Below are 13,635 nucleotides of genomic sequence, written 5' to 3'. Positions count from 1 at the left end.
CTCTATTATATACTGCGTACTGGACTAGTATATACTGCATACTGCTCTATTATATACTGCGTACTGGACTAGTATACACTGCATACTGCTCTATTATATACTGCGTACTGGACTAGTATACACTGCATACTGCTCTATTATATACTGCGTACTGGACTAGTATACACTGCATACTGCTCTATTATATACTGCGTACTGGACTAGTATACACTGCATACTGCTCTATTATATACTGCGTACTGGACTAGTATACACTGCATACTGCTCTATTATATACTGCGTACTGGACTAGTATATACTGCATACTGCTCTATTATATACTGCGTACTGGACTAGTATATACTGCATACTGCTCTATTATATACTGCGTACTGGACTAGTATATACTGCATACTGCTCTATTATATACTGCGTACTGGACTAGTATATACTGCATACTGCTCTATTATATACTGCGTACTGGACTAGTATATACTGCATACTGCTCTATTATATACTGCGTACTGGACTAGTATACACTGCATACTGCTCTATTATATACTGCGTACTGGACTAGTATACACTGCATACTGCTCTATTATATACTGCGTACTGGACTAGTATACACTGCATACTGCTCTATTATATACTGCGTACTGGACTAGTATACACTGCATACTGCTCTATTATATACTGCGTACTGGACTAGTATATACTGCGTACTGGACTAGTATATACTGCGTACTGGACTAGTATACACTGCATACTGCTCTATTATATACTGCGTACTGGACTAGTATACACTGCATACTGCTCTATTATATACTGCGTACTGGACTAGTATATACTGCATACTGCTCTATTATATACTGCGTACTGGACTAGTATTTACTGCATACTGCTCTATTATATACTGCGTACTGGACTAGTATATACTGCATACTGCTCTATTATATACTGCGTACTGGACTAGTATATACTGCATACTGCTCTATTATATACTGCGTACTGGACTAGTATATACTGCATACTGCTCTATTATATACTGCGTACTGGACTAGTATATACTGCATACTGCTCTATTATATACTGCGTACTGGACTAGTATATACTGCATTCTGCCCTATTATATACTGCGTACTGGACTAGTATATACTGCATACTGCTCTATTATATACTGCGTACTGGACTAGTATATACTGCATACTGCTCTATTATATACTGCGTACTGGACTAGTATATACTGCATACTGCTCTATTATATACTGCGTACTGGACTAGTATATACTGCATACTGCCCTATTATATACTGCGTACTGGACTAGTATATACTGCATACTGCCCTATTATATACTGCGTACTGGACTAGTATATACTGCATACTGCTCTATTATATACTGCGTACTGGACTAGTATATACTGCATACTGCTCTATTATATACTGCGTACTGGACTAGTATACACTGCATACTGCTCTATTATATACTGCGTACTGGACTAGTATACACTGCATACTGCTCTATTATATACTGCGTACTGGACTAGTATACACTGCACACTGCTCTATTATATACTGCGTACTGGACTAGTATACACTGCATACTGCTCTATTATATACTGCGTACTGGACTAGTATATACTGCATTCTGATCTATATGGCTTACCTACTAGTATACACTGCTATTTTTACGAAGACATTGTGAAGTTATTGCAAATTTTTCATTACAGGTGTTATTGCTAGGTATGGCACAACCTGTTATTAGTTTTAGGGGGCAATTACTTTTTCACATGGGTGATATAGGTTTTGAATAAATCTTTTTTTATTTTTTAATAAACAATGATTATTTAAAAGCTGCATTTTGTGTTTCTCTTGTTTTTATTTGAAACATTAGAGTGTGACAAATCAGCAAAAATAGATTGAATTGGGTGAGAGGCAAAAATATGAAAATAAAATAAACTAAAATTATTTTTATGTAGTTCAGTTCGTTTTCCTACGGAGCCCCTTAGGGGTCACTCTTCATATATATTTTTTTCCTTAGTGACCCCTAAGGGGCTCCGTATTTTCCAGACCATTGTAGCTACAAAAACAGTAGAACATGACGTTAAAATCCTAATAAAAAAAACAAACAAAAACAGTAGCACATGTTCTCCCTCTAGAGGAGGTCTGCTGCAGTGCCAATGTGCCAATCACCACCTGCACAGGAAACCGCGCTTTTTTCAATTTGAATTGTTTACTATTGTTTACATTCAGTTTTCACCAACAGCTGCTGCATCATCACAGATTCTAAAATCAACACACACTAGTTCTCTTGGACTCAACACAAACACTAGTTAACACTTATTCTCGGCAGTCGTTAGACTGTTTCGTGTTTGATCGTTGATTTTGTGAGGTAGATGATGGGACGGAGGCAGTCGGCTCGATTCGAGTCAGCAGTGAGGCGCTCAGCCCGGCTCAGGAACATGGACTGTTTTAATGCGAAGGTGAGTCACTGAATCAGTGAGTGAGTCTGAGTGAGAGTGAATGAGTGAGTTGGTAATTCTGAGAGTGAGAGGATGTGTGAGTGAATGAGTGGGTAATTATGAGTGGATGAATGAGTGTGAGAGTGAGTAAATAAGTGAGTGAGTAGGCGAGGTGAGTGATTGTGTTTTAGTATACACCGATCAGCCATAACATTAAAACCACCTCCTTGTTTCTACACAAGGTCCATTGTCCATTTTATCAGCTTCACTTACCATATAGAAGCACTTTGTAGGTCTACAATTACTGACTGTAGTCCATCTGTTTCTCTGCATGCTTTGTTTCATGCTTTTCTTCAATGGTCAGGACTCTCCCAGGACCACTACAGAGCAGGTATTATTTAGGTGGTGGATCATTCTCAGCACTGCAGTGACACTGACATGGTGGTGGTGTGTTAGTGTGTGTTGTGCTGGTATCAGTGGATAAGACACAGCAATGCTGATGGAGTTTTTAAACACCTCACTGTCCCTGTTGGACTGAGAATAGTCCACCAACCAAAACTATCCAGCCAACAGTGCCCCGTGGGCAGCGTCCTGTGACCACTGATGAAGGTCTAGAAGATGACCAACTCAAACAGCAGCAATAGCAGAGCGATCGTCTCTGACTTTACATCTACAAGGTGGACCAACTAGGCATGAGTGTCTAATAGAGTGGACAGTGAGTGGACACGGTATTTAAAAACTCCAGAAGCGCTGCTGTGTCTGATCCACTCATACCAGCACAACACACACTAACACACCACCACCACGTCATTGTCACTGCAGTGCTGAGAATGATCCACCACCTAAATAATACCTGCTCTGTGGGGGTCCTGACCATTGAAGACCAGCATGAAAGCGGGCTAATAAAGCGTGCAGAGAGATAGATGGACTACAGTCAGTAATTGTAGAACTACAAAGTGCTTCTATATGGTAAGTGGAGCTGATAAAATGGACAGTGAGTGTAGAAACAAGGAGGTGGTTTTAATATTATGGTTGGTCGGTGTATGTGCTGCTGTTTGAGGTATTGAGTGAGTTGGTGCAAGTGAATGTGAGTGAGTCAGTTGAGGTTAGAGAAGTAGGCGAGGTTTTCCTCTTTCTCTCAGTACTGAACCACAGCCACGTAGCAGAAATGCAGAGAACTGCACTCAGAAAAGAACTTCTACTCTCTTAATATAGCTTTCTGGCTAACTAAGGTAACAATTCTCACTTCGTAACAGTATAACTGTAGCTTATCATTTAAATTATTGTAAAATTGACATTGAAATCATTTAAATATTTAATAAACTCGGCTTGGTTAGACAGTTAGCTTGAAGAAAATAACCCGGAACAGCCAGGACAATGGTAAGTTAACGTTCTTTCATGCAGGTACAATAAAGTCACATTGTTCTGTACATCACATGCAGGCACAATTATTCATTATAATTATACATATTTACATAATTGAGTTTAATATTAATTAAAAATGTGTATTCTTTTTGGAGAACAAATAGGAAGATGCTAATTTTGCAGTTCTGTTTGAACGTAAGGTTATGCTGTGTTCATAACGTAGTTGTGATTGTGCAACAGAGTTTAACAGTTTATTATATCACATTTCATGTCAGTTACATACACCAGAGCAATAAAACATTCACCACTGCTATGTCTTTATTTTATGTAATGTACGGGGCACTGTGAATTTGTTGTATTGAGTTAAACGGAATTAAAGCTCGATAGTAATCGTCAGCTGTATGATACACTGTGATGGTAATGTTTACTTAGATGTGGGTAAAATCTCTATCATGGTATATGACATTTTATATCACGGTTATATATGTTATATATTTCACAATTTAGTGTAGTGTTATATTTTTTAAAACCCTGATCATATTTATATCTATTGCTTTTTTTATACAAACACCTTTCAAACAGCACCTTATTAGGTACACCTATCTGGTACATTCATTAATTATTTAATATTTAAGCTACATCTAACTATGTCGGTATACGGTTACTGACTGGTGCCAATTTGTTGCTCAGCCCCATTGACCAGGTGTTATTTGGGTGGTGGATCATTCAATGGGGACCTGATAAATTGGCTACATAGAGTTTACACAGTGTACAGAGCAACCGATGAGCTACAGTCAGTAACTGTATACAAAGTTCATTGTATAGTAGGTGCAGTTTATAAAATACTGTGCACACAAGATAGGTGTACCTTATAAAGTGTTCAGTGAGTGTAAATATATCAAAGCATCATTTACTTTACTTACATGCATACTGTAAGTGCAGTATCGCACTATCTTTGTTTTGTTTGTGTTTTAAAAAGCAGCAGAAAGTCAACAGACTATTTATTGGTGTATACCATCCTTTTTTGCTGTTTACAAACATGGATTACAAATACATTACGTGCAAAATACATCATAAATGTCTTTACAGGAAACCGAAGATGATATTGGAACAGCTGAACACAATATTACCATGGAGGATGAAAAAAGGATGGAGGGGGAAGAATCCCGGAAAGCTGGCAGACCTTCTTCTCGCATTCCCACATTTCAAAGCTCGCTAGCCCGCAAGCGAACCACTCCCCACATTGCAGAGTCGCTTTTGCCAACGAAAGCTGAGGGTTCCCCTCAAGATGGCCAAATGAAAGATCGAGGAGAGCCTTTAAGGACAAAATTGCCAGTATTAGGTGACAAAGAAATGCCTATTCTGTCAAGCCATTTGCAATCATCCAGCACAGATGATCTCTTATTTTCTGGTTCCTCAGATGCAACCCCTGTTGGAACTTTAGACACCGCATTACATTTACTTAGACAAGACCACTCGCCTGAACCAGAAACATGTGCTAGTGGAGACTCAGAGGGGTGTGAAGAATTACTTCAACGGCCAAGCATTAGAGCAGATACAGAGTCGTGTGCAACAGAGTCACATTCTGAACCTGAACTTCAGAGTACAAACACAGAGTCCCTATCTGAAGACGAAAAGGAATCAGAACCCGGTCTTCAGGAGGAGCTTTCAGAAAAACTTGAAGAATTCATACACACTATTAAAGATGAATTGGAGAGGAGAGAGGTTAAAGAAACATCCCCTGTTGAGGATGAAGCTAGCAAGCAGTACCCTGTGTCAGAGAATACTAAAACGCTTCCAATGACAGCATCTAAAACATCCTTGAAGGAAAAACTCCCATATGTACCTGCTAAAAGTGCAACAGTACATTCTTCACAGGTAGAATGTGTCAACAGCACATCTGAAAGGGTAAGTTCTAAAGGTATTTATTATAAATGATACATTTTTGTCATTCTGCAAATATTCCACCAATCAAAGGTGGAAGAGCTTTGGCACCTGGGACAAACAGAATGCATGAGGCTGTTTCTATTGCTCATTGGCCAGGAACCTGCTAATATGATGCCTCTAAGGCAGTAACAAAGGACGACTTGTAGCCCCAGTACAATCAGCTTGTTCCAGGTGTCTGCTTACAATTTATCAGCATTAAATATACATTATGTGGATACACACCAGCAACAAGATAAATACAGCTTTATTTGTACTGAAATTGAAAAAGAATGGACTCTTTGACAGGCAGCTTGAAAATAAAAGCCCACTTGTGTACTTTGGCAGACAAGAGGCGGGAGCTTTGCTCTCTTCTGTTTGCTACCATCGATTCTGCTGCTTCTGGGTGGATTTGGCCAGCATGTCTGGCTCTATGGCGTCCCTAGATCTGTCTCTCACCTGATGGTGCAGCTGGAAATGCACTGGCTTGAAGGATTCTGGCTACCTCAAGAGGAATGCAGCACTGACTGTGGGTAAGGGAGAATGTTTTTGTCAATATCTAAAGAGAATAATAAATCAATTTAAGACACTCAAACATGGCCTCAACTCACCAGGCTCACACTTGTCGAGAGTATCCCAGAAGGAATGCACTATCCCTCAGGGTCACCTCATCTACAGAGCATCTCACACACCTGGACCCACCTGTTGAACAGAGCTAACAGCTCAGTCGACATTGCTGCATTTTATCTAACGCTCAGAGACTCGGACATCGGCTTAACTGATCCCACTTCTATGCAGGTAAAAACTTGTTTTTTCTTTATGGCTGCTTCTGTATTTTTTAGGACTTGCCACAGCAGATCATTCTGGTCTGCATACCTAATTTTGCCACAGTTTTTTTTTTGCCACATCCCAATGGCAATGGCTGGGCTGTTCGGCCATTACGCCCCAGGCATAAGCAAACATGTTTGTATAGATGACCCATAGGCAGATAGCTTATGATGATGATTATTATTAAGAATTTAAAAGTATTTAAACAGTTATTTAGAACTACTTGTTTTCTGTTTGTTTTCTAGACAGTTATACAAAGAACTTTTATATAATAATAATCAGCTTTATTTAATTAACATTAGGTCCAAAAGAGGGGTTTTGCAGCCTAAATCCAGTAGTCTTATTTCTGGTCATTATACATAATTTAATAATTTATTTCTACCTATTAATTTCAGTAAAACATGCTTAAGAAAACGGTATGTGTATTATTACATTGTTTTTATGCTTGTACTGTAGTAGTGACTAAAAATTAATAAAAAGACATTGACAGATTTTATAATCTATACAAACACTGATTTGTCTAATTGGTCTTTACTTTCTGCATAATAGTTGTCAAATAGTTGTGATTAAAATGCCTTTTTTTGCCTTTATGCTACTCTGTTTAATTGACATTTTAGTTATTTTATTGGTTTTGTTATTTCAGTAACCCTGCATTGATATTTTATATTATATTATATTAATCATAATAGTACTATAAAAACTATAGTAATAGATAAACCCTGTGTGCGCTTGAGTGGCGCAGTGGTAAAAAAGGCTAGCCCACTATTGCTGGGATCCAGGGTTGAATCCACAGTGGTGGTGTTGGTCAGTCGGATGTCTACATTCAGACATGATTGGTTATGTCTGAGAAAGGGAAGGCCAGATACGATTTTACTTTTGTGCCTTTACAACTGTAACTTTTATTCTATACAGTCAGATACGAGAAGGCATATAAACAAACAAAATCGCCCCAGCATGTAAAGGTCAACATGATGATGGTCACACTAGCATACAGAGGCATTTATTGCATTAAGAAGATTGATGCAAGGGCGCTCATGGAGCAGTGAAAAAACATGCTAGCACAAGTTTGAATCTTAGTTTTGCTACCGCTAAGTCAGGTGCCTATATGGACAATGGATATGGATCTCCATATGAACCTGCTTGAGCACATGTCTCGGAGAGGGTGTGTAATAAGATTGGCCCTCCTCAGTCAGAAGTGGTTAGCTGCAGTGGAGGAAGCGAAATGCAATTGAGTAATTTGATACAACTAAATTGGGAGGAAACTTGGGGGGAAATGCATAAAAAAAGATTTAAGTCAAGGAAATTTAATTGTTTAAAAGTTGTGACCGGCCTTATTGTGACAGCCTGAATTGTTTTTTTGTTTTGTTTTTTCAGGGCAAAGAATTGTTCCGTCTATTAAAGCAGCTTGAACCTAAAGGAGTAAATTTGAAGATTGCTGTTAATGCCCCTCAGACTTACATAGCAGACACAGATGAGCTAGCGGCAACAGGTATATTTGGTTCTACACACTGTGGTTTTTCCCAGGTGTTTTTCCAGCAGCAATATTATCTATACTTTACTCTGTGTTTAGGTGCAGAGGTCAGAGAGATTGACCTACAAAGCATCACTGGAGGAATTGTCCACACAAAGCTTTGGGCTGTGGACAAGAAACACATGTATGTAGGGAGTGCCAACATGGACTGGCGCTCTTTAACCCAGGTACTTGTGATAATATAAGCATCTTGCATTTTTGGGCAATTTCTTTATTTCATTCATTCTATTGTTTTTATTACCGCTTTATCTTGGTCACGGTTGAAGCGGGTCCGGTTCCACCAGCAAACACTGGGCTCAAAGCAGGAATACCCTGGACAGGCTGCCAATCCACCGCAGGGATTTGACCAATGGTAGCTTAGTGGTTAAAGCTCTGCGTACTGTATTTCATACTTTTGTTTATTATGTTTATGTATCTGCTGTTGCATGTACAACTCCCGATCTATGACACTTGTCCAGTCTGCAGCCGCTTTTCATCATCTGCCAGTGCTGGGTTGCCACATAGAACCATATTGCGTACATAGAGCCACGCTAAGGCCCATGTGACCCCCACACTCGGTGCCTGGACCAATCCTGAATGTTGCTGTCCGACCTCCCTTATCTCAAACATGGGCAGTTTTGTGTGTGTGTGGATACCTAACCGGTCGGTGGCTCTGCTGAGATTTAATTAGAATGGTGTGCTAGCTTGTTAAACCACTGCGCCACTCAAGTGCTCGCCTTTGGATGGAACATCAAAGGGATGAAATATAACTTTGGTTATTGAGTTTTTTTTTAACTGTTAGCAATAGCTAAAAACCTTTAGGACTCCTAATAAAGTCATAACAATAAGTAATAGTCTTTTTTTTCTGCTAAAATATTTTTCAGGTGAAAGAGGTTGGCGTTTCTATTGAAGACTGTAGCTGTTTAGCACAGGATGCATCACGGATATTTGGAGTCTACTGGGAAGTCGGAGCTCAGAAAAACAGTTCACCCCCATCCTACTGGCCAGGCCGATTCTCTGCCCTCTCCAGCATTAAGTACCCATTAACTGTTAAATTCAACGGTGTTCCTGCACGTGTCTATTTGTCTGTGAGTTTCATGGCCTTGTTCTCACAAGTGTATCCACTGGATGCCAGTTACATGTCATTGTCTCTAGCTTAAAACCTGTAGTGCTGAGTCACTTTCTCATTGTAGAATATCATTACCACCTTGTTGCCACATTAACCTTTGTCATTCACTAATTAATTTACTTTCAATCAACTTCTGGTCTTCACTGACTGTCTTTCTAAATGTGTTTCTGTTTTGTTTTTTCAAAACGGTATCCAGCCACTTCAAAAATTATGTTTGAAGTGAATGTCATGCATGAACTGTAAACATGACTGTTTTTTGGTAATTGTTAACACTGGCATGAAACTGCCATCATTAACTTTAGCGGAAAGATGTGTGATGGCTAAATGTTAATATAACCTTATTTTAACATTTTCTGTTAGAGTGCCCCACCCCAGTTGTCTACTTATGGACGAACAGATGATCTAGCGGCCATCCTGTCAATAATTGCTGATGCCAAAGAATTTGTCTACGTGTCTGTCATGGACTACATTCCAATGTCTCAGTTCACCCAGCCAATAAGGTAACTGCACCTCACTTACAGTATTCATAGCACATAACAGTAAACACATGCAAAATGTGGCTTGGCATTGCCTTGCTGATACAAGTTTGGATATCCATAAAAAATGTTGTTCAGATGGCAGCATGTTAGTCCAAAGTGCGTATGTACACCTCAGCATTAATGATGTGTTCATTGCTTTTTGTGACAATTTACATCAGTTGAGCTTGAGAAATCGGCAGCTTTCTGGATGTTGTGATATATGGATATACAGTATGTTGTGATAGACTTCTTTATGAGTTTTTATTTGCTTATTTAGTTTACTGAAATATTCCTAAGCCTATTCACTTGTTTACCTGTATAAAGTCCCAATACAGACAGTCTCATATTGCCACTGAGGCCCCAGTTGTAGCCCCGCACCTCCCAACAAAGGAGCTGGCAAGTCTGTGAGGAAGCAACCATAATAAATAGAAAACTTTTACCTGGAACAAATTAACGCTCTGATCTGATGGTAACTCGGCTGCATGTAAAAGAGATATTAGTATTGTGCAAATAATAATTGGAATCCTTCATACCTGAATATTAAGGCCTTAAATTAGTACACAACTGAGAATTATATATTTATGAGCTTGATTGGTCTTAACAAAAAAACCCTAAAAGCATAATTTGATGAAATTTGCATTCGAAAAGCCAAACTAGTTCTGGTCAGGATAATTAAGTTGTACATTACTGTCACATTGGTTTTGTTAAATGTGCACTGGTTTTTACGGTGGGTCTGATTAATTGGACGAAAAGCAGGAAACACCCCAAACAGGTTGCCAGTCCATCACTGGGCAGACACACACACATATACTCACACTTACACCTAGGGCAGTTGTGACCTGACTCCATGTATTTGGACTTGTGGGGGGAACCAGAGCACCTGGAGGAAACCCACACAGACACAGGAAGTGCATGCAAACACCACACAGAAAGGACCCTGACTGCCCATTGCAGAACACAATGAAACATAACTGTTGAAACAATGTAAGACTACAAAAAAATGCAGAGCCAGACTGGCTTGTTTACATTCTTCCTGATAGTCACATTTAAGCTCTCGAGAGCTCTTAACTTCACCATGTGAACGTCTTTACTGTTCATACATAAAACTTTCACACTAAATAGCTAGCATTTTTGACACTATGCTTGGAGAGAAAACTTGATCTACTACTTTAGTTCACCGTGTAAAAATTACAGCTGAAATTTTACCCCTTGCACATTCATGTTAGGGTTTTTATTTAATAAACAGTGGTGTGTTTTATATTTTAATAGGTTTATTTATGCTATAATTCTATAAATAGGATTGCCCATTAAGTTTTTATGGTGCAAGCCTTGTTTTTCTTACAGTAAAATGCCATTACATGAATAATGACTGAAGATGTTGTGTAAAAGCAAAAGTATTTTACAGGACTGCTAAAGTAGTATGACAGTTTGGTTTGTCAAACGAGTATAATCTTAACCAGTTGGTCTATTCACTGTTTTTTATCAGGTTCTGGCCTGCTATTGACTCAGCATTGCGGGATGCCGCATGTGCCCGTGGAGTCAAAGTGAATCTGCTGGTCAGTTGTTGGAGCCACTCTCCTGGAGCTATGTTTATTTTTCTGCAGTCTTTATCAGTACTCAGCAAGTCACCCCTTAGCTGCAACATTCATGTGGTATGTTCAAAATCGTATACTTGTGCCAACAAAAATTTCTTCTTTTGGTTTTAAAAGAGTGTTTTAGTCATTTAACGACATTGTGTTTTTCAGAAAGTGTTTGAGGTACCTCATACACCAGAACAACTTAAGATTCCTTTTGCTCGTGTCAACCATGCCAAGTATATGGTGACGGATCGTGTTGTCTACATTGGTAAGTTAAGTTTCCGTGCTCTAACAGTTGTTGTTTTGGTTTTTGTGGAACTCTGGGTTTTCCTGGCAATTTTGTGGAGTAAAATTGGACACTATTTTTTTTTCCAAAGTCGTTGCCAGTTCCAATTTGCTTCATGCAATGTTTTTTTATATTGTACATTTATACTGTGTTTGCAGGAACCTCCAATTGGTCAGAAAATTACTTTAGCCAGACCGCTGGAGTCGGGCTTGTGGTAAACCAGACAGGCTCTGTGGTGGAAAAAGGCCAGCAGACTGTGCAGAATGAACTACACAAGATTTTTCAGAGGGACTGGAATTCTGACTTTGCTCAAACTCTCACCACTGATCACGGAGAGTTTTGCAACCGGAAGAAAAAGACATAATTTTTTTGTACATCTCTGTCAATATGTTATGAAATAATAAGACTCAGCCATGCATCAGTATACTTGTGGCCCTGTTGTTTGCTCTAATATAGAATGTATCAAAATGTAAAATGTAATTACTCTGTTTGACATTCAGTGTTAACAGTACTGCTCTATAATGTATATATTTCTTCTGTACAGTTTGCTTTTCTACTTTGTTTACATATATGGATTGTTGTGTTGTTTGTTTTTTTGCTCTCGTTCAAAGCTTTTGTAAAACTTGCTCAATATAAAGAAGTATTCAGAGGTAAAACATTGGTCAACATTTAGAAATATTCAGAAGTAAAATCCTGGAACATCATAGTATTAAACATGTTGGTCTGAAGAAATACTCAATAGATCTGAAAATCTGAAGGCATCTAAAAATGTTTTTTCCTAAAATTCACTTCACAAACCCACAGGCAGTTGTGGAAGTCCAACATAAAAATGTCTAATGGGTGTTGGGGTTGTGCAGCGGTGTCATGAAGGAACTAGCCATGAAGGAAGGAGGTTGATAGAGTTCCTTATTACTGTGGGATTGTGGTAGCCTAGCGGGCAGAGCTTTGGGTTACTGAACACAAGGTTGTAGGTTTGAATTCTGGCTCTGCTGTGCAGCACCTGTTGGGCCCTAAGCAAGGCCCTCTCGACTCCGGAGGTGCCATACAATGGCTGACACTGCTCTGCTGCCTGGTCAAGGTGCCTGTAGGAGGGGTAGATGACATTTTTAACAGCATTTGTAGTAGCATGTGGTAGAGTGTTTGTAACATCAGTTACAATTTTTTTTTATTTGGTATGAATTTTGGATTTTTTTTATTTGTGAAACTATATTAGTCACATTTATTTATGGATGTTTATTGGCATGAAATATAATGCTACAATTGCATAGATAAAACTCATGATTGTGCAGTGTGTTGATATTTAAAATATTTAAGAAACAAAGCAAAATAGTAACTGTAAGTGCCAAAAATGTTAATAAATTAAAACAATACTAAATATTATGTCCGTATTCATTTATTTTTGCCACTACAGTGTATTACACAACAGCTAGGCCACTGGTTTCAAATGTTGAGGTAGTGTAGGTGCATTTAATACACCGATGTCTTTCTTTTGTGGAATAGAATTAAAAAATTAAAGCCAATGTCCATAACTTCTTTAACTTTACTATACACATGACTCTAAGACGCATTCATCTCATCATAATATTTGCTGCTCACAAATAAAACTAATCTATTAATACTATAGTTCTGAATGGAAAGCAATCTGCTGCATTAGTTCATGCTGTCCCTTGAGTGCTGGCTGTTTGGCTTTGTGGCTGTGTCCCAAAAATAAGATGTGTGAATAGTAGTTCTATAATAATATGCAGCTTTATACGCATCTGTAGATAAATGCTGGCAGGTTATCATTAAGGCAGCACCTGTTGGGCCCTAAGCAAGGCCCTTAACCCTCTCGGCTCTGGAGGTGCCACACAGTGGCTGACACTGTGCTCTGCTGCCTGGTCAAGGTGCCTGTAGGAGGGGTAGATGACATATTTTTAACAGCATTTGTTAAAAATTGTAGTGTTCTTGACATCAGTTAGTATTTTAGTTCTGAATGGAAAAGCAATCTGCTTCATTAGTTCATATTGTCCCTTCAGTGCTGGCTGTTGATGTGTGTATAGTAGTTCTAGTGATAATATGCA

General features: G+C 38.7%; 1 protein-coding gene across 3 annotated transcripts; it reads left to right on the top strand.

The window, feature by feature from the left end:
• Positions 1 to 2,285: 2,285 nt before the first annotated feature.
• On the top strand, positions 2,286 to 12,950 carry pld7 (phospholipase D family, member 7). Of its 3 annotated transcripts, none has more exons than XM_063000615.1 (11): positions 2,286 to 2,460; positions 4,894 to 5,712; positions 6,076 to 6,260; positions 6,342 to 6,525; positions 7,930 to 8,044; positions 8,126 to 8,253; positions 8,950 to 9,153; positions 9,555 to 9,694; positions 11,199 to 11,364; positions 11,458 to 11,557; positions 11,734 to 12,950. In XM_063000615.1, exons 1-11 carry the CDS (start codon positions 2,374 to 2,376, stop codon positions 11,937 to 11,939), a joined length of 2,334 nt encoding a protein of 777 aa, XP_062856685.1. In that variant the 5' UTR covers positions 2,286 to 2,373; the 3' UTR covers positions 11,940 to 12,950. The 3 variants fall into 3 exon arrangements, with proteins under 3 accessions (XP_062856685.1, XP_062856687.1, XP_062856686.1); XM_063000617.1 differs by lacking the exon at positions 2,286 to 2,460 and adding an exon at positions 3,601 to 3,671; XM_063000616.1 differs by lacking the exon at positions 2,286 to 2,460 and adding an exon at positions 3,753 to 3,819.
• The last annotated feature ends 685 nt before the right edge of the window (positions 12,951 to 13,635 follow it).

The sequence above is a fragment of the Trichomycterus rosablanca genome, chromosome 8, assembly GCF_030014385.1.
Source record: "Trichomycterus rosablanca isolate fTriRos1 chromosome 8, fTriRos1.hap1, whole genome shotgun sequence".
Classification (NCBI taxonomy): Eukaryota; Metazoa; Chordata; class Actinopteri; order Siluriformes; family Trichomycteridae; genus Trichomycterus; species Trichomycterus rosablanca.
The sequence above is the reverse complement of the archived record's forward strand: the minus strand, read 5'-3'. Positions and strand labels throughout refer to the sequence as shown.

What these genes read in the sequence shown, in the direction of transcription:
- pld7 (XM_063000615.1), top strand. Translation starts at nt 2,374, where the DNA reads ATGATGGGACGGAGGCAGTCGGCTCGATTCGAGTCAGCAGTGAGGCGC. An exon ending in TCAACAGCACATCTGAAAGG is followed by an intron (nt 5,713 to 6,075) that starts GTAAGTTCTAAA and finishes GTACTTTGGCAG; the next exon opens with ACAAGAGGCGGGAGCTTTGC. An exon ending in CAGTTCACCCAGCCAATAAG is followed by an intron (nt 9,695 to 11,198) that starts GTAACTGCACCT and finishes GTTTTTTATCAG; the next exon opens with GTTCTGGCCTGCTATTGACT.